The sequence below is a fragment of the Plodia interpunctella genome, chromosome Z, assembly GCF_027563975.2.
Source record: "Plodia interpunctella isolate USDA-ARS_2022_Savannah chromosome Z, ilPloInte3.2, whole genome shotgun sequence".
Lineage (NCBI taxonomy): Eukaryota > Metazoa > Arthropoda > Insecta > Lepidoptera > Pyralidae > Plodia > Plodia interpunctella.
The window spans coordinates 6,635,662-6,661,162 of NC_071324.2; the positions used below are offsets into that span (position 1 = coordinate 6,635,662).

Below are 25,501 nucleotides of genomic sequence, written 5' to 3' on the forward strand. Positions count from 1 at the left end.
AGCTAAAAAATAGCAAAACAAAGAGAATCGTGGTAAGTATGAAGCTTTGGTATTCGTACCATAGTGAGGCCGCAGGACAATAAATACGACGAAGGGTAACACGGAATAATTTCATATATAGTGACGATTTCAAAGTTTGTGCGTGTGCATTGAGTGAGCACCCTCTAATTTTAATAAATATTAATATTCACCATTTAGTAAAATGTCTGAAAAAATGTGTACTAATCTTAGAATTTGTAAAACAATTAGAACAGAGATACAAATAGTTAAATATATGCTCACTGTGTTCTCACAGAGGGCCAGAAAGATCTTGGTATTACAAAAGTTGGCGAGTGTCCTAATATAGGGTCTATGAGTAATTGAAAATCCCGCTAGACCCATTAGTGGAATTTAGCAGTGGAACCTACATCCGGAAGCAAATTTTGTAAAAACTCTCTGAACAGGGTGTCCAAACATCACCACTACTTAGTATAAAACAAAGTCGCTATGCTGCTTAGATCTTTAAAACTATGCAACGGATTTTTTTAATAAATAGGGTGATTCAAGAGGATGTTTTATATGTACGCCAAAGTCTAAGATATTACATAATAAAATTTGTGAAAACAACATATCGTAAAACATTGTCAACGCTATAGGCATTCGTTTAGGTGATCTATGACACCTTCTTGTGACGTCCTCTTCTGAATATGACTAATTCTGTTTCTGACCACTTCTTGTTACGCCCGGTTCTAGTAATACCCGCTTCTGTTTTTGACCATTTCATGTTATGACTACAACAAGTACAGGGTGAACAAAAAGAAACAAGAGATATTAGAGAATAAGGAGTTTGACATCGGAAATCTTATTCTGCTCAAGTGTTTGTAATTCTTTTTTCAGCTCTATCGAATTATATACAGTGGTGGTCGTATAATTAGAAACACTACCAACAGTCCTTGACATTATGTAAGACACTACACTGCAATCGTTTCTATTTTGAAATTAAACAATGAATAAGACAACAATATGTTCAATGATTTATCATTTATTCCCATTATACAAGTGCAGTTTTAATATTACATATACGAACAAACATTTCTATCAGTTTTTAGGCATCAATAATAATGGACAAGTAATTAATAAAAATAACAAAAAAGTATAATAACAATATTAACTATTTTTATTTGGTATTGTTATTTACGACGTAACTACTGTCCACAGCCTAACCATTAATATTTAGTGATGTAACTCTTATTTTCAATAACAGCTCTGCAACGATTCAATTTCAATACATTTTTCTTAGTTAGTTTTGACTGGTGTTACGTTTGTTTCAGACTTTATTTTTAACAATATACCACAGATTTACTATCTGGTTTAAATCCGAACTATTTTAAAACAGATATACGCTGTTCGCTCAGATAATCGGCTGTAAGTTTTAAACAATTATCAGTCTAGTTGCCGCGTCACCACTTTTTATTTTTACCCATTTTCAACAAAATTGAATTCGGATAAAATTTTGAATTGCTGGCAAAATAACAGAAAAAGCCAAGTAATAAATGTTATTCTCCAATTTCAAAAAAAGAACGAGCTATGGATGTTCATTCTAATTAAACTCTATATGTGAGACTCATTTTATAATTAAAATTAAAAAAAAAAATGATATTCACACACAGTTGGCACTGCTCCAGGTCGTAGTTTTGTATAAAATTTGCTAGTATCCAAATATTATTTTCAAAGTGCTTCGAACATAACAGGCTGATGGGTTTTGGTGTCCAGGTATGGACATTTCACTATCCAACATTATCTCAGATTAATATAATTAGATAATTATTATTATTATAATTAGATAAACCTAAAACAACGTGATAATAAAGCAGGGTTTACATTTTGAAAGTAGATAAGTAGGTGCCTATTGAACACATAATATATATCAATGGGTACATAACTGAATTCAGCCCTGTTCGATACTATCCTATGTTATATATAATACAAGACCTGTCTTAACAAATAAACACATTCATAAATTTGCAAAAACAATAGCCCCATTTCACTGGAACTTATGGCGACCGACGGCATGCGAAATGTGATGCGATAGACAAATGCCATTGCGTTAGTGTCGCTATACGCGAAAAACAAGGACTACGCATATATATTTAAAAAGTAAAAGAGATAAAATATTTATGAACACATACAAAAAATGTCTCATTATTCAAAGATAAAAAAAAATATTTCATCTTAATTCAGATTCTTATTTTTAGGTTTCCGAAACCCTTAAAGAAATAACGCTTCCCAGCTAGTTTGCTTCGAAACTACTGAACCAATAATTTGTTGCGCAAATGAAGTCGTGACCTAAAGTCGGACAACTCACTTGAATAAATGGAGTTTTATTTTGAGAACCTATTTTAAATAAACAGTTTAGAAATCTTTCAGCACCAACCACAAGTTCTGTAGAATTTATATAGGTTCCAGCTGTACTTAATGGTACGGATAGTGAAAAATAAACTGCCGAGTTTAGGTATGGCACTGTAGTTCTCTTAAAGTATAGTGAGTTAAGTAAGGCTTACAGATAACAAGTTTATATAAATGTAAAAATAAGTGAAGTTTAAAACATCTCAGAAAAAAAAATTAGGGATTGACAAAAGAAATCATGATGTATCTAGTGCCTTTGGTGACTAGTAGACCCTCGTGGTAATGTGTGAGTCGTCCCGGGTGCATCAGCAACCAGCCGCGCCGCATTTCATGAACGGAGCAGTTATACCGTATGAAACGGCAACCCCCACCTTCGTAGTCCACATCTAAGACAACAATTATAACATTAAGATTACACTCCACACCAAGTTATCCTTCGAATATAATTTAAAATATAGTGCTTATCTCAGTCAGATTTTACAGGAACTACTCTAAATTCTCATAAACGAAAAATTTCCGAAAAAGACAAGGTTGCCAATCCATCAGCCACCGTCCTAACTTACATTTCGTAACCAATTTCTATGAAGACGTTTTCGTACTCATTCGAAACCGGTTTCGAACAGGGAAATAGTTGCGATGAATGAAAAATTCGATTTTATCCTTCTGATATGGTTGCACTAGGAATGAAATTCTTCGATACGACGTGTTTCTGTTGTAGTCTATCGCAGATTTAATACACAAACATACACCTAACCCTCTAAATCAAAACATTATCTTCAGTAACTAAATTGAATTAACTTTTCGTCGATGCTATGAACAATGCAATGACAATATCAATGTTAGTGCGACTGTAAGAAATCGCATTATATGCTCAATCGATTGCACTTTGATTATCAACCTATACGTTTGACAAACTAAGTGTCTGTATCATTTGTAATAATCTGCTGCTAACCTTAGGAGATAAGCGCTTTTTTTAGAAGCCGCCTCTGATAGTGCAAAATATATTCGTGGCACTGCCTCGTTCTAGCACGATCACTACCTTTATTAAATTCTTATTACACGACACGATATAGATCGACCAATTCTAATATTTCTTGACTAATAACCATGCCAGAACGGGTGACAACATATTTCGCTTCTCTCGACAGAATAAGTATTCCTTTCTTTAAAGTCGCCTCCCCAATCAATGTCTGATGATCTCCATTATCAGGGATAAATGGAGCCAAGATTACGACTTCAACGCACTACGCCCGCTCATTCGGAACGACGACATCGCAAAATTCTCATATCGCTTGTAGTCTTGACCGCATATGCTATTCCACCCATTAATAATATGGGACGATGGTAGTAGTGGTAATATACAAACTAGCCTCACAAACTTTTTTCCTTTCGTCGTATTGACCAAGCCCAATTGATTGGTTTTTTCCAGACTGCCTGAGAAAAATGGAAAAAACATCCCGTGATCCTACCAGCTGGGTGTATACCCAACTGGGACTGTCACGGGATGTTTTTGCAATACTGTACGCATTTATTTGAGCCTGGATATAAATGAGACTAGATATAAATGTAACTTTGAAATCAAAGTTACATTTATATCTAGTCATTTTAATCCCCAGCACGTCACAAATTAGTGTAAATAAGGCGGTATATGTGTTTTGAGTCTTATTTGACATCATAGCGTATAGGATGGGTAGAACATTTGTATGGTGCTCATCGCTTGCCACATCATGTGTATTGAAAAGAGCTCGAAAAAGGGAGCTGGAACCGGCTTGAATGTGCCATCGCCAAAGAATACTCTATGGCTATTTTTCGACTTCGCATATTATCAGATGCAAACAAAAATATATCTTCCGCTCGGGATCTAATTCGAATTCGGCTAACCAAAACTTTTTCTTTTATTATTTTTGGAATTTCCACATCAGCAGATCTTGAATATTGGGTATTATTAACTTTTAAATACTTTTTCGCGTCCTGTGTAACGTATCACGAAAGATTGCAATGGAATGGGATTGCTTTCATCTTCATCATCATCTTCGATGTATTCTATCTAATACCGTATTTTCATAAAGTTTTTTCACTGATGCCGTGCTCTTTTTAATATTTCCGGGAACTGGGGCGCATACTTGTGCGCTTACTCGGACTATTTTAGTTTTATCACGATTTAATGTGATCGACGCACTGCACTCATTTCGTATTGTGCAACGGTAAAACGAGTTGCCGGAAACGTTTTCTTTGGCCCAATTGTATCGATAGCCATTGCAATATAGAGCAAGTATTGTGAAGGGGATTGCAAAGAAGATTTAAATAAAAATAATGGTTATAGTAAAATTTATAGTACTTCTCCTGTATGTACAGCTCAATGACCGTGAAAAAAAAAAAAACAAAACAAAAACGCAAATGTCGCTTTTAAAATGAACTAAAGTAATGAGGTCGGAGTCCGGGCGCGCGCGTCCTATCCTTCTTGTCCATTTTTATTATTTCTATGAAATATCTAATTTGTGTCAGACATGTTAAACTGGTATAAATATTTAGGTTTTTTTTAATTTCATGGCTCCATCGTTCGCCAAAACGATGATTTTGCCAACGTCAAGGTTGAAATTGACACGGAATATAATGTAATAATGATATTATAAACACGGATCAATGTGTAACCTAAAATATAAAAGTATATAAATATATTCTACATACATACATACGGATAAAGTAAATAAAAATTATAAGTATATATTATTATTTTGTATAAATTTTGCCAATATAATTATAAATGGGGAGAAAACTAATGTTAATAGAAATTGCATATTTACAGGTCTTGAGACATAAGGGGGAAGCAAATCGTATAGAGATGGAGAAAATGTTGGGCATTCAAAAAATCAGGTGTACCCTCGTCTAGGGTCTACCCTATTCACATAGCGAGTTGTCTTTACTTAGCTACTTAGCTAGGAATACCGGGGAGCATGCGTGACCTGTGCGGAGTCTAATAATAGTAGAAGTGGGGTGTGGATGGAGCGGTATTTATTGAACCAGGGTTTGAGAGGAATGTCAGGTTGAATCTTTGAAAAATGTTTCGCTTTATGTGCATTATTTAACCAGAAGGAACTCCAATGCATGTATAATGTTGTTTGAGCTGTTTGTTTAAGATCATAAGGAGGCAGATTTTTTTTTTCTGAGTCCAAATGGATTGCCTGTTTTGCAAGGCTTCCTACTGCTTCGTTTTCCAAAATACCAAAGTGACCTGGGATCCAGGCCAGCGCAATTTCAATGCCATCAAGATGGCATTTTTATAAAATTTCTGGCTTCCTAAGAGAAATAGGAAAGTTGTCCTTGGCATGAAAAAATAGTTTTATTAAATCCTGTAGACTGCTTTTGCAGTCTGAAAGAATCAGTGACTTTTGTTGAGTTTGTGAGATTGCACAAAGGATGCTGCTTCTAATAAGCAATAGATTCGCCAGAAAATACGGTAAATTGTGGAGGACATTTAAAATTTAGGATAATATTGAATTTGGGGATCCAAATGGCTATACCTATTTTACCTTCAGCAGACATTTTAAACGTGAAGATTATTAGGGTCCAATCAGACCACTGTTCTTCTATTACCCTATTGAATTCCCTGTTCGCATCTAGTGATCCTTTATTTATATCTATATTAAGAAGACATAGGAATGAAAAATTATGGCCCCATACATATGAAAAAGTGGGTTACCCACAGACTGCTTAACTGGACAGGGGAGGCTTTATATTTTAATAGGCTTTTAACAAGGGGAGGAAGAGATTTGTTTGTCCAATAAGAGGAAGTTGGTAGGGATTGGAGAATTGAGTATAGAAATTTAATAAGATATTTAGTTGTTATTCATTTGAAATTTTAATGGAAATGACAGAAACAACAAGAAGACAGCACGTCATCGTCATAATTTTACCTACACATCAATTCATATTATAAGTGGCCAGGACAGTCACCCAGGAGAAAGAACTATAGCCATGAAAAAACAATTATTTAGAAAAGTGGGCATTTTCTCGATGAAGTCATTATGCGACCAAGACTTTTTAACTACCTGCAAGTAAAAAGTATTTTTGCAATGTAGTCATTTTGCGACCAAGGTATTTAACAACTACGGCATTCTAAGGGTAGAGCAGTGGACATTGTGCGACGTCGTCGTTTGTCATGTAGTAATTTTACGAAACAGTCACTGTCCTAATGACACGATAAATGCAATAAGTTTATAACTGCGTAGCTAAAGGGTTCAACAGAAGCGGAATAAAAGGCCTGAAAGTTGTACCTACGTTCACGTTCGTACGGTCACGTACATGTACAGACTGACAATATTCAAATGACTTTACAGAGGCTCGAATTACAATTAATGTCAAGCGCCGTATCATTTCGCAAAATGCGTCCCTACATAAACTAATAAATTCATATTAAAAAGGTTTGTTTCAATTTAGCCCGTAGTTTCTGCTGATTTAGTACTAAATCATCTCTACGCGAGTTTCATTTCTCTTTAGCTATTTTTTTTTGTTTAAAAATGTGCTTTGACAGCGTGGAATAAAATAAAAATGCATATTTCACATTTTAAAACATTTACTCTGGTTAAAGGATATGAATGTCGAAAAATACAAATCTTTGGTTTTAATCGAGTTCTGTATTAACTAGATTTTGTACGGTCTTAATGATAATATTAACATTTATTACTATTGCAAAATAATCACAACAATGTTTAATAACTATTTTAATAATTATGTAATTACAAATGTTGGCAAAGTTCTCTTTGAATTATTCGTACTATTTGTGCCTCAAAGTAATGATTTCTTGATTCTTACTTCGTAACATACTAAGCGAATGCTAAGCAATTTACCTTAATTGAATATATTTTCTAGATTTAAAAATATAAAATTATATATGAGGACATATAAGATAATATTTCAATAAAAACTAATACTGAGTATACAATACAAACAAAACTGAATAATTTAGGGATTAACTGTAGTAACTGCCTACTGGAGCTAAAGAAGTCTGTACGTAGTACTAAGTTGTTTTTAATCCATATTGATTTAATTTTGTTTATTAATCTTACTATTTGAAATTAATCAGTCCCAACAAAATTATTTTGTACTTTGGATTTTTCAACTTTTGGTATAGTATAGTACATAATAGATGAGTTTTTTTTATCATGAAATTTATATTTGATGCTTCACGGATCAACAAAAGAAATCATGATGTATCTGGTGCCGTTGGTTACGAGCAAACCCTCGTGGTAGTGAGTGAGGCGGCCGGGGTGCATCAGCAACCAGCCGCGTCTCGTGTCGCGAACAGAGCAGTTGTATCGTATGAACCTGCAGCCGCCTCCTTCGAAATCTACATCTACAATAATTGATAGATAAATAAATAAAGCAAAATAAAAAATCCAATGATCAAATTAAATTAAATTTACACCTGTAGATGATCTCTGTAAAATAAATGATATGCAGACAATGAAAGGCTGAAAAAATAAAGTAAATGCGTAATATCATACACTAATAAGATTCACTTGCCATTCCGGCAGGTACGAATTAAATGTTTGGAACCTAATTGTAATGGAAAAGCATATTCGAAATAAGAAATTATTGAAGCCTCCTAAAGACAATTATATAAATTGCCGGGGTGAAAAATTAAATGTATTAATGAAACAAGGTGATTAAATGAAGATATAGATAATAGAAATATAGTAAGCGGATTATTCCAACAGAATATGTGGAACGCTTTTTGACTCTAGAACGCTTGCTATTATTTCACACTATAAGGGACATCGGTTGATTAAAGATAAGTAAATAATTAGAGTTGTACACTACTTATCTAGGTTGAATTGTTTTTAATGTCAGTCGATGTTTGAAATTAAACATATAATTTCATTCAATGAAACCTATTTATTTTATAGGCAATTATTATCGTATGTCGTCGTCTATTTCCAATTGAAATATACTTTTTAGGAAGTTTTCTTTATGAGAAACAGTTATCTACTAACATGCAATAATAATGTAGTGTGAAGAGACTGCTCTTTGTATTTTGTATGACTGATTTTTGTATTATTAAGGGCCATCATATGAAACAAAACATCCATGCCTATTTAAACGTAAATATGAAGTAGTATACATCTCATTTGATTGTCTATCTATAATCTGAATATAAATTCACAAGACAAGCACGCAGAAAAAATAATTATTCCGATTCAGATAAACGATTTCAGATCACGATATTTACTAATCCATCGATAAATCAGAATGGAACTTTCATCATGAAAATGATGATGATGAAAATGAGTGGAAAAAATGTGGAAAACGAATACATTATTGGGTCAGAGTGATATATTTTGTACACTGTTGATGTTTTATGCACTATGTGGTAGGTATCATGGTTACATGCATTAACTATACCTATTTTGGTTCTTCATGCATGAATGTATAAAGTAGTTGTACAAAATAAATACGAAACATATTGGTACCTTTGGCAGATAGACTGTAAAAAATAAACTTCCACTACAATTTTTGAATTTTCTTAAAGTATGATGTTGTAGACACTGTGTATTAGTAACAATTGTTTTTATTTATTTTTTTGTCAACGCTGTTTTTTAAGCCCGTTCGAAATCTAAATGGATGTTCGTTGGGTTCCGATCAAGTTTAGCAATTTAAAACACAATTAATAATTGGTGTATATTTTGTGGATTTTATGCGATAAAAGTGCATTTATTACGAGCAAAATTTTAGTTTTATTCATGTCACTTCCCAAATCTGCATAAATTGTTTATAATTCGGGTCTAATGGTTTAGGGCACGCCATAAAAAAAATATTCAACACTTTTCAACGGATCTCTAGTTTCTTCTCGACAGAATATTAAATTAATTCATCGTCATTACTGCAAGCATAAACAGTTTGAAACAGGTGCTTCACAACTTGAACTCTTTTCGAACAAACTTTCGGAACATTGAATTTTTCGCTGTATGCCTTTTTCTTTTAATTTAAATAGATTATCGCGTCATTGTGAGCTTAAGAAACAGTTATTTTACCTTGCTTAGCGTCGTCAGAGCAATTATTATTATTATATTATTCATAAACACATATAGAACATTGATTTTTTATTATATTTGTTTTTTAGTGAGAAACTGGCTTTATTATTATCTTATCGTTTAAAAAAAATAACTAGTTATGCTCGCAACTTCGTTTGCGTGCGGTTTGAATTATAGAGCATATTCCTTTCGAATATGAAAACCTTATAATAACATGTAGGTTACTCACTGGGTGTATTGAGCGCCAAGTTGATGGTGTATGTCGAGGAGTCATGATGAGGTCGCAATGAAGGCTGTTCGTCAGGTCGATATCGCACCACGAAGTTCATCAAAGAATTTGGAGGCTGAAATAATAATAAAAAAAACAACGTGAAAGGCATTACACCAACACCTTTCCAACACTCTGAATTCCACTTCTGCTACAAGAGACGTACGTACGTTACGTATCAACGTAAATATCTGTTTTGTATCTTTTTTAGCTTATCAACCAACATTTTAACTCGTGCGTGACAAAAGAAAGCGTATTTGAAGTGACTCTTTGACTGTTGAGTAATTTTTGAACCAAAAATAACAACAACAACAACTTGAACAACAAAACATAACAAATTGACTTTTTTCAATGATGATTTTCAATTCTACCCTGTCGTAATAGATTTGTAGTCTTTGGAAAGAAGCATGGAGATATCGAGAGTTAACAAAACTATCGACAATGGATTTCTGTAACGTAAATGCGGGTTAGCATTTCATCAATCCGAAATGAGACGAAGCGAACCAATCACATTGCAGTGACGTTGCGTCACAAGGGCGCAATTTGATTGGTTCGCTGCGTCTCACTTCGAATCGTGATAAGAGAAATGCAAACCGCACTTCGCCCACTGATAATTAAGCAGTATAATTCTTGTGAATTAGCATCTCACACCTGGGGCCCGATACTCGAGCAATAGAAAAAAGTTTACATTCGTAAAAAAGTTCGAAATTATTTCGAACGTAACACAGTTTGTGCATTCTCGGAACTTCCCAATCGAAAAAGTTCGATCATAAATCACTCGGACGCAACGAGTGACACGGATCAGTCGAAATGGCCGTTCGTATACGATTAAAGCTGTTAAAATTGTAAACAAAGTTTGAGGCTATTTTGTTTGACTTTCTTACTTTGGACTGTTTGAAAATGACTGAGGAAGAATTCATTGTAGACTTCTTCGCCAATTTGGTGGATGAGTTAGAAGCAGCAATTGCTATTGGTATTGACAACCAGTCAATACCATTGATCCTTTTAAAATAAGCAGTGCGGAGTTCATGAAGCATTTTCGCTTAAATACCTTCCACAAGATGTATAAGACGGAGCTTCTGTTCCGCACTAGCATATTTTTTGCTGTTTTGATCCATAACTACGAGTATTAGTATTACCAAATCTAACAAAAGGTAAGAAAAAAAAAAAACAAACAAGATATATTAAAAGTAAAAAACTCAGTGAAAACCATTAGATCTATTTTTTTCCATCGTTCGCCCTTTAAGGTGAAAACAAGAATGACAATGACGTGTGACTTGACATTTTCAGCGTTCCGTTTATTCAGTGCACATCACGAGATATTTAAAATTCAACCTGTTTCATAGTATTTTTAATAATTGCTATGTATTAATTTTATATATGTTGTATTTTAATGAAAAATAAATTAAATGAGTGTTCTTTGTTTAAAATTTTACCTCAAGAAAATATAATTAGACACAAAGTAAACTTTTTACCACGGCGTTTTTAAAAACCCCGAAAACGAAACGTAATAATAATATATTGTCTATGCTGTGCCCGACTGATAGTTCGATTGGTAAATTTTCTATTTGCCCCGCGCAGAAATACATGTGTCAGAGTTTAATCCGTGACTGTTCCATGCAAATATATTAGTTAAAATAAATAGTAATTTATAGTAATTTAATTATACTAACGTTATGATAATATCCGGTGAAGACCATTTCTTGCAGCGGCCGCACATATGTTTTCAGGATGTATAACCACTGGCGCTCCAAACCAACCTGCTTCATGTGTATGTCGCGCGTTGGCACGGCTTCATAGCCACCCTCCAGGCGTGAGTCCTGATCAAATTTATAAATGAGATCACTAAGGGCACGATTCACCGCTTGCTGATAACATATCTGACAGCCTGCTAGATATATTTGTATAATTTGAGTTACAATGTTGTTGCTTATCAGCGCGTTGAAATCGCGGGTAATTTTGAAAGTATATTAATAAAACATTACCTGATTAGAACCATCGCTCCATTTGCCATAAGCTTCCATAACATCGATCCATTCTTGGCAGAATCTAGCTGACATCATCGGGAACCAGTACACGTCCGGACACGGCTAGAAAGAGATCAATCAATTGAAAATTTGCTATCCGATCACAAAAGTAAGTATATAGTTAAGTATATAGGTGATCCGTTAAGGCGCTATGTATTTTTGTCTGTTCTATCAACTGTGACTACATCGTGACATAGAAAACTATACTTTTAATACAATGATTTCTCTAGTGCAGTGTTGTTAAAGTATTTTAATTTAGGCTAAGAAATAAAATAAATTGACAAATATGTATGTGCACCTTGCGAGGGTATATAGCTCCTTGTGTATTGAGTACTTGTCATTAGAAAAGAAAAACTATTCTAACAACAAGTGATATTTTATTTAACTGGTTTGAAACCTCTTATTTTCATATAGATTTTTTCCGGGCCACTAGTAGCGTAGTAAGATATAGTTCTTTATTAAAAAGGTAGCGAAACTTTGATAAACGCTTTTTCGAAAACAGCTTAAAAAGATTTTAATACAGTTTTCGTACCATTTTATACTTAAAATTCAAAAATGTCGTATTAAATCGTATTTAAACTTTATTGAGTTCAGTTATGGTCACTCTATTTGTTTTTCATTAATTAAAAAGTGAACCCGCCATATTGATATCAAAATGGCGGGACCAATTAGTTTACACAATAATTTGAAATCGTATGAGTGTACATTTTTTTAATTTAAGTATAAAATAGTACGAAAACTGTATTACAATCTACTTAAGCTGTTTTCGAAACAGTTGGCGGGGTCCGGCCATCTTGACATTCATAAACTTTGTCGCGAAATCGGCCGGAGTGTTAGTAAATTATAATCATATAAAAATATCTCACCATCAAATGCTCTCGGTTAGGTTCAAAGTTTATGGAAAAGTTCTCGTTGAGATACCGTTTTTCCCACTCAATCTTGTTATCAATGACCTGGTATACATCTGGGTGAGTGCGGGTTATGTCATAATTTTCAGGATTAATTAAATGACCAAAGTTCTCCTCGTTGCTCACGTACATAAAGATGCCCTGAAAATACATATATATTTTTTTTTATTTTCACCCTAGAGTGTTTTCGGTTTGTGTCGAGTCCAAATCGAATTTAGCAACTTCTTCTAAATATTTGTTACCTCTGATAAAAAGAAATTCACACGAATCAGGAGCTGAAAACTAATTTTTATTTTTATATGGATACATTTCATCTAAAATGATAAAGAAAACGTAAGATTGTATGTAGTGGATAATCTTTAGAATTACTCTCAACAGATTTCCTTAATCAGTAGGAATTTACATTATTTCTGAGTGTCGTGAGATATTTTTTATCCGGATATTTCCGATGGTTGGTTGCGAATCTCCGGTACTAGTACCAAATAAAAAAAAATCGCTGACCATGTCTGCATACCGGAAAGCCGCCCCATAAGAGCACTGGTTTCAGTGAAATTTTGTACACGAGTATAATACAAATTAAAATATGTTGGTAACACTTGATATCACTTTTTCTCTCGATATTCCCACACCAACGGAGCTCCGGAATGCAACTACTAAATATTTATTTTCAAAAATACTTTACAATCTTTTTGAAATACGTACATGTTCCCGCAAACTGGCACAGAATGCCATATCTGCATCAACATTTTCTTTCGTATAAGATACAGTTTTTGTGAATCTTGTTTGGAACGTAGATATTTTCATGAGATAGCAATTAGTGATGAACGGCACGTTCCATATTCCCCTGAAAAAGGAAAATCGAAATTTAAGTTCTACACTTCACAACTACGAGGCTTTACGAGGGATTTGTGGTGGCGCTTTAGCGATTTCGATACTAATGCGCGAAACATGGTTGTTATAAACTACGTCTGAATATCGTTATTTTGCTTATTCCATCTCCAAAAAGCTACTAAGAAAATCGTTCTCAATACACCTATTGTCATTGACCCATTGAAAATAATCCTGTCTATTATTTCAAAGTAAGGACGAACGAAATGCCAAAGGAAATGACGAGTGCCATATATCAGATAGGGGAGACAAGGGCCCTCCTGCGAGCACCTCTGCTATTAGCCAATTGAGAGATTGGCGCGGAGAGAAATCGCTGGCACCAGTTGCAATCGGACCCCTCACAAGATCGTACCGGGATTCGCCACCTGGCTTGGAACAGCCGCCAACGTTCCAAAAGCATCGAGTGAAACATAACGGCTCAAAACAATTCTAATGTTTCTCCTGAAGGCAAAACTATTATTAGGGCTCCTCATCTTTTACTTGTTCTTCATACAACATGCAGAGATGAGGAGAGCGCGCACAAGGAGCAGAGCCAGGTCAAAGGTACTCCACGTGGATTTTGCATATTGTTACAAATTAGGTGAAGCACTAAATAACTATAAGACTATTTCTTTCAGGTACAAATCGGTTTACCTATAACTGGCAAATATAGAGATCCAGAATCTGACCAATACTACAACAACAATGATGTAAGTTATAAATACTACTTAACGATTAGTAATATTTACTCGATTATTGTTAATGATTTCTATTTAATAATATTTTAATACTCGATGCAAAAAGTAAGCAGAGAGAGGGCGCAACTCGTTCTAGGAACTGTGCTTTAGAAAATATTTATGGTTACGAAATAAGTACAAGTTTTATTGCAGGGTGCGAAGATATTATTGGCTTCGCACTTTGACCTTGAGTATGTTCTCGGACATAAAATTGCATTTCTGTGCATCGCCAAAGGCTCGCCGCGGCCACACATCACTTGGTTTAAGGATGGCGTCGAAATATTTGCTCATCACTACTTACATGTGAGTCAGTGTTGATATTATTAAAATATAACGTATTTTTAAATTATTCAAATATCACATGTGCTGGAATTAAACTTTATCATGTTTTAATTTCAATATGACAAAACCAACTAGAAATAATGTTCATTCATATGTTATAATGATGTCCGAGCGATTTCGCTTATGGCGACAATTATTTTTGTTAATAATAATAATAATAATTACAAAAAAGTTTAGATTTGTGTTTGATAGACAATGTTCGATACTCAATCACATAAAATATTTCGGGTGAATTTCGATGAAATTTGATACCCCGGCAGACATGTAATACAATACATAGCATAGTGTACTTTTTATTCCGAAATTGCTAAAAAGAAGACCCGAGGCGTAACTAATATGTTATAAATAGTCGAGTACATATATGGTTGAAAGTAGTCGCGTATTCGCTTCCACTCGAATCAAGTAGACACTAATACTGAGAACGCTGACCACTTGATTTACTAATACTCAATTTAAATACCTCTTCCATCAAACCTGCACCCTGCTTTAAGATAATATTTCTGGAGAAGAGATTTTTCAAAGAAACTAATATACGATAAATAGAATTCAAATGGACACAAAGAGGATGTCGGACATCTATAAATATCACACATGGTTTTATGATGTTGGGTCGACCGTTAAATGAGACGGCAGGAATAGTAATAACTTTTGAGTATAACAGCAAACTGCCACATCTCTGTATACTCGCTACTAAGACGGCAGCAGGATATATATCTCAAAGCTTTATTTATTTATATGGCATAACATCGTCTTCTCCTATATATATGAATAAATAAAAATAATAATCAAGCTTTAAATACGTATATTTTCAAATTACTCTTTCACAGATCCACGAATGGCCAATTGGAGAGGATAGAGTGAAATCCAAAATTGAAATAGACCCAGCTACTCAGATGGATGCAGGAGTATACGAGTGTACTGCAGACAACATGTATTCTATAGATCGACGTTCTTTCAAGACGGACTTTTCTATTGCTTTCGACTGAACTGCGATTAATCAAATTGTATCATGGCGAATTAAGGTCAATTCTCAATGTCCATCAACAGCTTTAAATAGGTACCTATAAGATGTTGACTGAACAGTGTTCAACTTAAATTGTGTTTAAATAGATAAATAACGTTCTATATTTTTTTGCACATATCTCTTATCGTGTGTTAATGCCAACACTGGTGTCAGATTTTATTACAGTCGCTATACGCTATATATACTATACTACACATTAGTAACTAGAGTATTTATAGTGGCCACGTAATGTACCTACTACTCATTTGACACAATGTTACTTGCATTACAGTTCACCATTTCGATATGCTATTTATAGACTGTCGCTTATGGTCGATTCATTTTAATAGTTTTGTGAATTCCAGAGCCGTTATGAAGATCAGTAAATGTTATATAATTTATTTTAAAAAATAAAGCATTTTAAACTGTCTTACTTGTTTCCTCTGTACACGATATCCATATAGTCATGTGATCTCGCGTAGAAGCCGGCGGAATTGGTCGCGCCCCAGAAATTGGACCAGGCCTGGCCTGACCGCGCCAGCAAGGGGGCGATGACATCGTACCCAGAAGACAGCAGATAACGGAGTGTACCGGGCTCCACGCGAGATAAACTGTCTATCGAAAATAAGTACTCGCAAATGCTGTTCATGCAACGATCTCTGAAAAAAATATTATTACATAGTGATAGAATTTTCACTTCATAGTCGATTTACTTTAATTTACTTTCATTGGTTTGTTATTAGTAGAAAACTTAAACTTTAAAAATTAAGTGTCAGTGTAATCAAGTTCAGTATTTGGTCATAAATAATTACAACTAACTTACTTGGCAATATTTCTAGCTTCTGACTCTGCAATCAAGTCACTAGGCTTGATACGTTTTGCGGTCAAAAATTCCTTAGAATGGCTTTGGAAAAATGTATCCACTTCACTTTCATGAAATTCTACATTGTTTCTAAGAAGCAAATGTATCTTCTGTTTGGGATAGTCAATTTCGAGTAGTGAGACCAAGAATTCTTCCAGGAAAGGAGTTTCTTGCTCGATGAAGACAGCCATCATGACATTAGGCAAAAGGTCTTCCTATAGACAATATTACTAAATAAATAAAACTATTCTGTTGTTAAATAGGTATAATAATTGGGAAATTATCATAACTACGTAATTACAAAACAACTCTCAAATAAAATCTCGTGTCTCGTGAGACAAATGGTATCTCTCAAAAGTTTCACCGCCTGATGTTGGCCATTGTCAAAAGAAAATAGCAAGAAAAAGAAGACTTTAAAGATTGTGTTGGAAATAAACAACAACAGCATATATAGAAATATATAGAAATTAGAGTTACTACTGACTTAGCTGTGGGATATAAACTACAAGAAAAAGAAAAATATACAATCGTATACCTAAACATTAGTGAAAACCGCATGAAATTCCGTGCAGTAGTTTTGAATTTATCGCGAACAGACAGGCAAAAATAGGCGGCAGAGGACTTTGTTTTGTAATATTTAAGGATAAATAAGAACACATTAAACTATTCCATGAAATTGCTGTTAAGGACCATCTTACATATCTTTGTTATGTTGTTATGTCATGAATTAACGGCATAATGAAGAAGTATGAAAGTAGATAATATGCAACAAACCTTCAGCTCAATTTTTTTCTCTTCACATATTGCACAACCATGTCTCTGAGACCAGGATTTGGCCAAATAATTACCCAAGTTGTTCAATGTCAGTTTAGAGGGACCATTACCATGTACAATCAAGGGCCGTTGCTTGGTCACAACATTCTCAATGTAGGGCCAATCTTCAGTAGTATTCAACTTCAACTCAACATCAGCTATAAAAATAGACATAAAATGTTTGTGTATAAACAAATTCTTATTTTTCCATGAAAAAACTTGTAGATAGAAAAACAGAATAATGATTTTCGTCACTCACATAGAGCTCCATTTAGATTTTGAAATATGACGGAATTATGATCAAGTGATATTTTGAGTCCTTCACGTAAACTTTTATCTAAATATGCCATTGTGTAAAATAGTTGGTCATCATCATTATTTTTAATTTCTTTGAAGTTGACAATTTCCAACAGTTCTGGTAGGTATCCTGAAAGAAAAAACAAAAGTATAAGAATATGTAATAATAATGTAACATGTCTTACAACAAATTTAATGTTAATATATTTTCTTACCAATGAATCCACCAGAATTTAAGAACGGGTTAGCAACTTCAGTAGTGGGATATTGTGTAGCTAAGTTTGTGTTTGGCCAGCAAAACTGCTCAGCAGAAAACAATACTCTGGTATCAGGGAAGCTCTTGAACTTTTTCACAATCTCCTCCAAAGTTGAAAGGAACATAACATCATAGCTAAAGCAAACAAAGTTATAACAACTTTAAAGCATTGAGTTCCAAATTATGTTGATTGTTGTATTAAAATATGATAAACAACATAATATTATAGTGATATATATATAAAATATTATAGTGACTTATACTGTCTATTTAGCAAACTTTTAATTAATACAACACAGTGACACATAAATTTACATAAAAATTTAAATAATTTATATTTTATAGTATCATTTTATAAAATTTTTGCACAAACCTATCTGTAAACAAAATTATTTTTTCCTTGTTTTTAGCGTTAATTAGCTCTTGCAGTTTATCCTTCAGCAGGTTGATTTTCTGCCCACCACCAGCATAATTCATGTCACCACCACTCCAAACATGCCCGAGACCCAGAACTTCCACATTGATACCATAAATTTTGGCTGATCTCAAAAATCTTTCCAAACCATTATTTTCATCAGTTGCAACTGTTAAAACAGTTACATCATCTGAAACAATACAAAACCTGTATTAACTTTAAACATATTCAAACTTTTTAAGACACTAGGTACCCATATTGCCATTGGTATTGCCAACACTATTGTATTTCAGAGAAATTACCTGTACACATAATTGATTATTTCAACAACTAAATTATGTACCTATATTTCATTTTTTATTTAGGTCAAATTATTTTAATTGTGATAAAAAGCTTTTCCACTAAGTACAAAAGTTAACTTTGTATTTTTAATCTTTTTTATAACACCAATATGTTCAAAACAAATATGCTACCTTTCTTACTTCTTACGTTGAAGTATTTAGTTACCCAAAATACCATTTCTTTATTGATTGCTTTTGCAATGATACCTTAAATTGTTTTTGTGATCTGGTGTTTTGTTTATGCTAGAATTAGCTACATAATCAATATGCAAAAAATTAATAAAAACCGGACTTGAGTAAATTAAAAATGTTTAGTAGGTAATTAACATAGTAAACTAAAAGAGATAAAACAAAAGCAATGCTAACAGCTACTAAAATTAATAAACATAATGTAGAGTAAGTACAATGACTTTATAGTCTAATAAAAATAATTTTTAATTTGAACTTTATGAATTTGACTGACATTACAATCAAATATGTATCTATTAATAGCCACAGTTACAAGTAACTGATAAGAAAACATAAAAACATACTGATTGTCTTTACTTAACAGATTTTAAAGTTAAGTGTATATTATTGTACCACATTTGCACAGCATTAATGTTTTAAACAATTCACAAATTTATAAATAACAGGAAATTCGCAACACTGCATGGCTTTGATTTCTAAATTAACTTACCATTTCCAATAACTAGTTCATTTCCATTTACTTGGGCAAACAAAATTATTATAAGCAGCTGCAAATGCAATAAGAAGTTCCTTGGCTCCAGCATGGCGATTCAATGTTCCAGAGAGTACTAGCAATGAACAGCCGGCTAATAAAATATCGATATAAAAACAGTGCCGGCCGCTGTTCCAGATACGGCTACTCCCGCTTCCGTCCAGTGACTAACGATAAGGATTTAGACGAACGCTAGCTCAACGACGATCACAACTCACTGATAAATGAGGACGCAAACGAAACTTCCTACTGACTGGTACTCGCGTCTCGAATGCGCGACATCAATTGATTATGATTTCGAGTATGTAACGTTTTTATAATAATGAGATCGCACCGACATTACGAATATATACTGAGTATTATCATTTGTCTTGAATAGCTTGTTGATCAAAACATTTTACAACTTATTATGAAACAACGTTTGTAAAAATATAAATATGCACTAAGTGTGCGTTCCCACTCGATAATTCGTTGCGAATATTGAAAACTATTTTATTTTTTTATGCAATAATATTCAATAAAACTAACTTTTGTTAGCACCAACATTTTAGTTTTCAAAGACATTTCATTCTTGTTTGTGTGTTAGTCAGGGAGTATTTAGCCAAAGACAAGTTATAGACAAGAATAAAGCGCAGGAATCACGAAAATGTGAAATAAAGCTTTTTTATGTAAAAAATTACCAGGAGAGTGTTTTTGGAAATTAATATAAATAAAATACACATATGCTAACTAGATACTAATCACAATCACACTAATCACAAATTATTTGTTAATTATTGAACTATTTAAAACCTACCTATTGAAAAAAAAAATACGTGTACCTACTGTGACAGTGAGTGACGAAAAATTTTAAACAGAGTGCTCTTATCAAATTTATTCGCTGCGCTAATCTCGATGTGAGCGCTTTTTTTATACAACCTATAAATAATGCTATAGATACATTAGTTTTTCAGAAAAACAGATTGTATTGATTTTTTGCCGAATCTTATCAGTTTATGTTGTAGTCTAATAACTACACTAAAATCGTGTTTCCTAACAACATTTCATTTTTTATAAATGAAATCAAAACTTTCAAAAATTCCATAGTTTTAGCTACTTGGAAGAGAATTTTAGAGATAAAGTTCATAATAAAATAAAAATACATTTTTAATTTAATGTTATTTATTAACTACACTAAAATCGTGTTTCCTAAAAACATTTCATTTTTCATAAATCAAATAAAAACAAAATTCCATACTTTTTGCTACTTAGAAGAAAATTTTAGAGTAAAGTTCATAATAAAATAAAAATACACGTTTACAAAATGAATTATTGCCTACTTAAATAAATGATTTCTTTCTTTCTTACCTTTCAGAATTCAAAGTACCTATATTCAGATTATTGACTGTCTAGTAGTTGTAGTAGTAGATTGTCTAAGGTGACTGACAGAATGACGGAAAGGAAAAGTGAAATGACATTTATCTGACAGTGACTGCGTCAGTGGAGTGCCAGCCATTGAGTGGAGTCGTTAAGCATGGAATTAGTGGGTAGGGTACGTACGAAGTACTTACTAAATCCATGCCGCTAAGCGACAGTCCTTGCATTTTTTCAGTATGGTTGTCGTTAGGTCACAATTACCATCGCATTCGATTTGATGGTATCTCACCATACTACAATGGTTCGCTGCGTCTCATTTCAACTCGATTTGATGGTGAGAAGTGAAATGCAATCAATATAAACAAAACCGTTCCGTTACTAAATGACTTGACTAGTTGACTGACTGACAGAAAACGTACAACTTAAACTACTGGGCGTAGGTGAGCACTAAGAGAGGTCTCTGGAAATTCTTCCCCGTAGGAGAAAAAAGGGATGAAAAACGTTTATATGAAAGTTCTACACCGTTGAAGTTAGTGACTTGAATTTTAGTTGTGTACAACAAATTAATGAATACCTGTTTTAATTTTTTCTCAAAATTTACGCTCAACCTCTTCAAATGGGCTTAAAGATTGTATGGGACAAGATTTTTTCAAGATATTTCATAATTTTCAAGATAAAAAGCTGAACATAGGTACTTTTCATTATTTTTGTAGTGAAAATTAAATACTTGAAATATTAGGTAAGAGAAAAAAGAAGAAGAAAATATAATAATCTCTAGGGGAATGGTGACAGGTAAAACTTTAAATGAAACTTCATTATTTTTGAAGAGATCAAATATTATATGATTTACGTTTGTACTTTTAAAAAAAACGGGACGTAATACATCGTGGAAAATTGGACGGCACACGTTGTAGAATGGGTGTGAGAGACGTATCGGAAAATGGGACCGTGACACGTAATGGAAAATGGGCGACGCAAGTATTAGGGACAGTGCGAGAGACATTTCGGTACGAGATCCCTACATGGAAGGAAGCGGGAAAGAGGAAATTGAACTAAAGATGAGCGGGCGAAGCTACGGGCAAACCAAGTACCTAATATAAAGTTACATCCTATGGTTACATAAATTATATATATGGTTGAAATAAATTCTATCGGGATTTATTCAATGCAACTCGATGTTGTGAGATGTCAGCACTTGTTTGAATAAAATGATAAAAGAGCAGTGTAGGTATAATGGTATTTTGTTAGTAGGTACCCATATTCATCTTACACGTCATGAGTTAAGTATAAAAAGCAGAATAAGCAATCAGGGTAGGGGAAGAGGCTACCGAAAGTTGGTGATTTGGTCGCCATACGGGGATATGGTTGCCATATTGAACCACAAGTTTTTTAGGCCAAATTCAAAATATTTCAGACAGAATCCATATGATCTTAGTAAGTAATATATACAAAAGTATACCTAAACGCACGAAGGCGCAACCAACGCTGAAACAAGGGGTTATTCCACCAGAAGTTAATAAACTTGTATATGTACCTACCTATGTGTAAAGTATTACCTAAGTAGTTCGCATAGCATAATAAAAATGAAGTAAGATTGTGCGATAATTGTAAAATTATTTAATTTTACAATTATCGCACAATTAAATGTAAAATTATTTAATTTTACAATTATCGCTAATTATAATTTATGTATAAAAATAAAACTATAATAAATAAATAAAATTAAAACTAACTACAGCTACTTTCTTTTATCTATTTATAGTAGTACAAGGTTAAAATTATACTAAAAAGTTCCAAATTAAATAATTTAGAAAAATATTTTTAATAAAATTACAATAATTTAAAAATCTACATTTCACCCGTCATCACTCAGATGGTTTAAAGCAGTGTCTAAAGTGTCTAAAGGAAAGTTAAACCTATGTACTAAAATTTTTGCGTGCTTATATCAGTGCAAGTTGAGAAGAAAAAATAGGAAAAATCGAGGTGGGATCCGGAAAAACACTCAGCTGAAAACATTTATTACTCAAACATATACAAGTCGTTTTCGTTAAAATTTAGTAGGTATGTTAGGTACATATCTACTAAATTTTATCGAAATCGACTTCATCAATCGAATTTACTAGGTTACTCATGTGAGTAACCTAGTAAATTCTAAGCAGTTAAATTGGATGAGCACCTGAGTGCGTAAAATAAATGTGTAAACGTTACCTTTATAAAATGAAGGATGTGCTTTACAGTTTTCGTTTTCATCTTTTGTGCAGACATCTTCGGATAGAACGCCGGATTTGAAAATTATCAGTATTGCAACTATCCAATAACATTTTGAAAGACATCGTCGTTCCTTCACAGCCATGCTCCCGGTGAAGACTACGATGGCCGACTGTGTCGCCGAACCCCAGAATCTATTAGATTGATTACAACGGTGAGAGCTTATTCGCTATAGACCAACAAAAAGCCACCAAGCCGTGAAATGAAAGTGGCCGACAACATTTAAAAAGAAAACCTCGAAAACCATGACATAACTGTTTAATGTCGTCGATTCCTTGTTCAAGATTCGCACCAAAGACGGAAGAAGTACAAACCGTTTAGTAAGGCTAAATGGTATGTGGATGAAAGGCAGACGAATTAGTTTTTTATTAAATAATATGTAGTCTACTCAGTATTATAACTGCGGGAATTACAACTGAGATAATCAAGATAGGTAAAGAAGTTGGCGAATAAATATATAAATTGCATAATATCATCGTGAGGGCACTACATATTTTGCCCCGTACATCTTAATGGTCCCATTTCTTTATAGGTTTGTATTTTATGTCCTGCTTAAATCAATGACCGTAAGAGACCGTTTGTGCAAGTTGATTATAACAAAACAAATATTATGCTATAGGTGACTTGTAAATTTGTTTTATTTATATATTTCTATAGATGAAGACGCCATCGTGTACTAAATGTTTTGTGCCTTACAGTACTTGCTGGGCGTTTGTGGGAGATATGTAATATAGGTATTTGTGTATCCTTACATTTTATTCTTATCCTTACATATTATAAAACAAAGTTCTCTGCCGCGTCTTTCTGTCTGTTCGCGATAAACTAAAAAACTTTTATCCGGTTTTCACCAATAGACAGTGTGATTCCTAAGGAAGGTTTTGGTAAGAGTAGGTACAATTTATTATGTTTTTACCCGAGCGAAGTCGGGGATTCGCGCAAGGCTTACAATGCAATGTCCTTCGAATCTCGGTCTGAGTTTCTGTAGCGCGTCTAGGATATTTTTCGAAGCGCGTAAGTATGGACGATTTTTATGCAATTTTACGCAACATTGCACCTTCCCTGATGTGCAGATTGCTTAGGGAAGCATCAACTACGAGCTGATCCAGTGGCACTGTGTTGTACAAAATTTTAAATTGATGTGTTTTATAATAACACTCACAACAGCTTGTAAGACTTGTAACTAATACAATATGGGTTTGGACCGAAATATAATATTGTAATTTTTTTCCATTGCCCTAGATATAATAATACGCTGTTTATTTGATTTTTAATACCTTCAATGAACTGTAAGTAGTGTTATTATAAATGTACATCCAATACCAATTTACCAAAACAACTTATCCTTTAGATCGTCCACGCTTCCATCGAGAGACCTAGAGGTACAGCAAAGTAGGTCTAAAGGTAGGTACCAGGCGTGGTATTGTAACAATATTAAATACTTCGAGTAGGTGTAGGTATATGCGTAGTTTGTATTACAACGTTACTGGCGAAGACGACCCCCGGAACGAATTATGTTGAAGGCGCGGAGCCACCTTTATGTGTACAATGGATATTTTCTTTATTCAATATATTTGTGAGGTGTAATGGGGATGCCATTACACCTCACAAATAAATTGAATAAAGAAAATATAATCCACTTTATAAACTGTGTATTACACGCATTTTTTAAATCACTTTTCTAACAGTCAATTTCAATATTGACATGACAATAAGAAGTTTGTTGTGCATCGACCCCAATATGTATATAAGTCTATTTCAATTAAATATTCAACGGTTTAGGGTTTTTGCGACAAATAAACATTTCACTTATCAAAATTTTTCTAATGAATTTTTATTGCCTGCGTTACATCACAACCTTTTCTTGAATGCTAGAACCGCATGTACCTATTCCGTTGCCTGCTACGGACAAACAATGTTATGCTTGCATTGCTTTCGTGGCGATTTTGCTGGTGTCTACTTTTGATTTATTTTACAACAAAAAAAGGTAAAAGTAAAACCATTTGTGAAAGTGGTCTCGGTTCAACGATTCTATTTAATGTTTACTGTAGCTTTATTTTGGTATCCACGTTCATACTAAGTCTACCACGGTTTCACGGCAAATATCACTGAGACGATTTTGATTGAAGTGGATTATAAGTTTAAAGCTAATTACAAAATTAGACTACCGCGGACGGAGCCGTGTGCAATAGATAGTATTAAATAAGCACATGCCACTCCGTGGCTCTACCTAGGGGCTATTACTAAGAATTAATAAATTCTGACTTTTTCTTATGATAAAATAATATTACTCATTACCTAATTTATTACTGACTAGGACTAGGTATTCCTCTTCTAATTTTTATTTATTAAAAAAAACCTTCGGAGACAAGTCTCTTCTGGCTGGCGATGGCTGGGCGAGGCGTTGCGAAAAGCGTTTCAGCTTGATTCGCAATTTGTAAGCCAGGGTTGCTAACTATCGTGTCATCAGGAAAGTTCGTGTCATTTTCCACTATTGTCAAACCACATTTCTTTTCCAAGGTGAGCGATATCGTTTGTCCATTGAATACTACGTTGAAATCCGGCTAAGTTGTTATAGCTAATGAAAAGTAAAATCAATCAAAGTAT

The 25,501-nt window shown here is 33.6% G+C and overlaps 2 protein-coding genes across 5 annotated transcripts; one reads left to right on the forward strand and one right to left on the reverse strand.

Moving 5' to 3' along the window:
• Positions 1-1,003: 1,003 nt before the first annotated feature.
• Plod (procollagen lysyl hydroxylase) lies at positions 1,004-25,282 on the reverse strand. 4 transcript variants are annotated; one of them, XM_053768864.1, is made up of 14 exons: positions 25,193-25,282; positions 22,838-23,031; positions 18,170-18,401; positions 17,756-17,931; positions 17,503-17,670; positions 17,205-17,401; positions 16,392-16,645; positions 16,003-16,227; positions 13,322-13,463; positions 12,578-12,760; positions 11,670-11,774; positions 11,358-11,504; positions 9,646-9,760; positions 1,004-2,771 (listed from the first exon to the last, which is right to left on the reverse strand). In XM_053768864.1, exons 2-14 carry the CDS (start codon positions 22,980-22,982, stop codon positions 2,602-2,604), a joined length of 2,259 nt encoding a protein of 752 aa, XP_053624839.1. In that variant the 5' UTR covers positions 22,983-23,031; positions 25,193-25,282; the 3' UTR covers positions 1,004-2,601. The 4 variants fall into 4 exon arrangements, with proteins under 4 accessions (XP_053624839.1, XP_064293079.1, XP_053624838.1 ...); XM_053768863.1 differs by lacking the exon at positions 1,004-2,771 and adding an exon at positions 6,941-7,738; XM_064437009.1 differs by lacking the exons at positions 22,838-23,031; positions 25,193-25,282 and adding an exon at positions 19,232-20,028.
• On the forward strand, positions 13,806-15,998 carry LOC128683348 (immunoglobulin domain-containing protein oig-4-like). The gene is made up of 4 exons (XM_053768886.2): positions 13,806-14,050; positions 14,125-14,196; positions 14,377-14,526; positions 15,393-15,998. Exons 1-4 carry the CDS (start codon positions 13,940-13,942, stop codon positions 15,549-15,551), a joined length of 492 nt encoding a protein of 163 aa, XP_053624861.1. The 5' UTR covers positions 13,806-13,939; the 3' UTR covers positions 15,552-15,998.
• Positions 25,283-25,501: the final 219 nt, after the last annotated feature.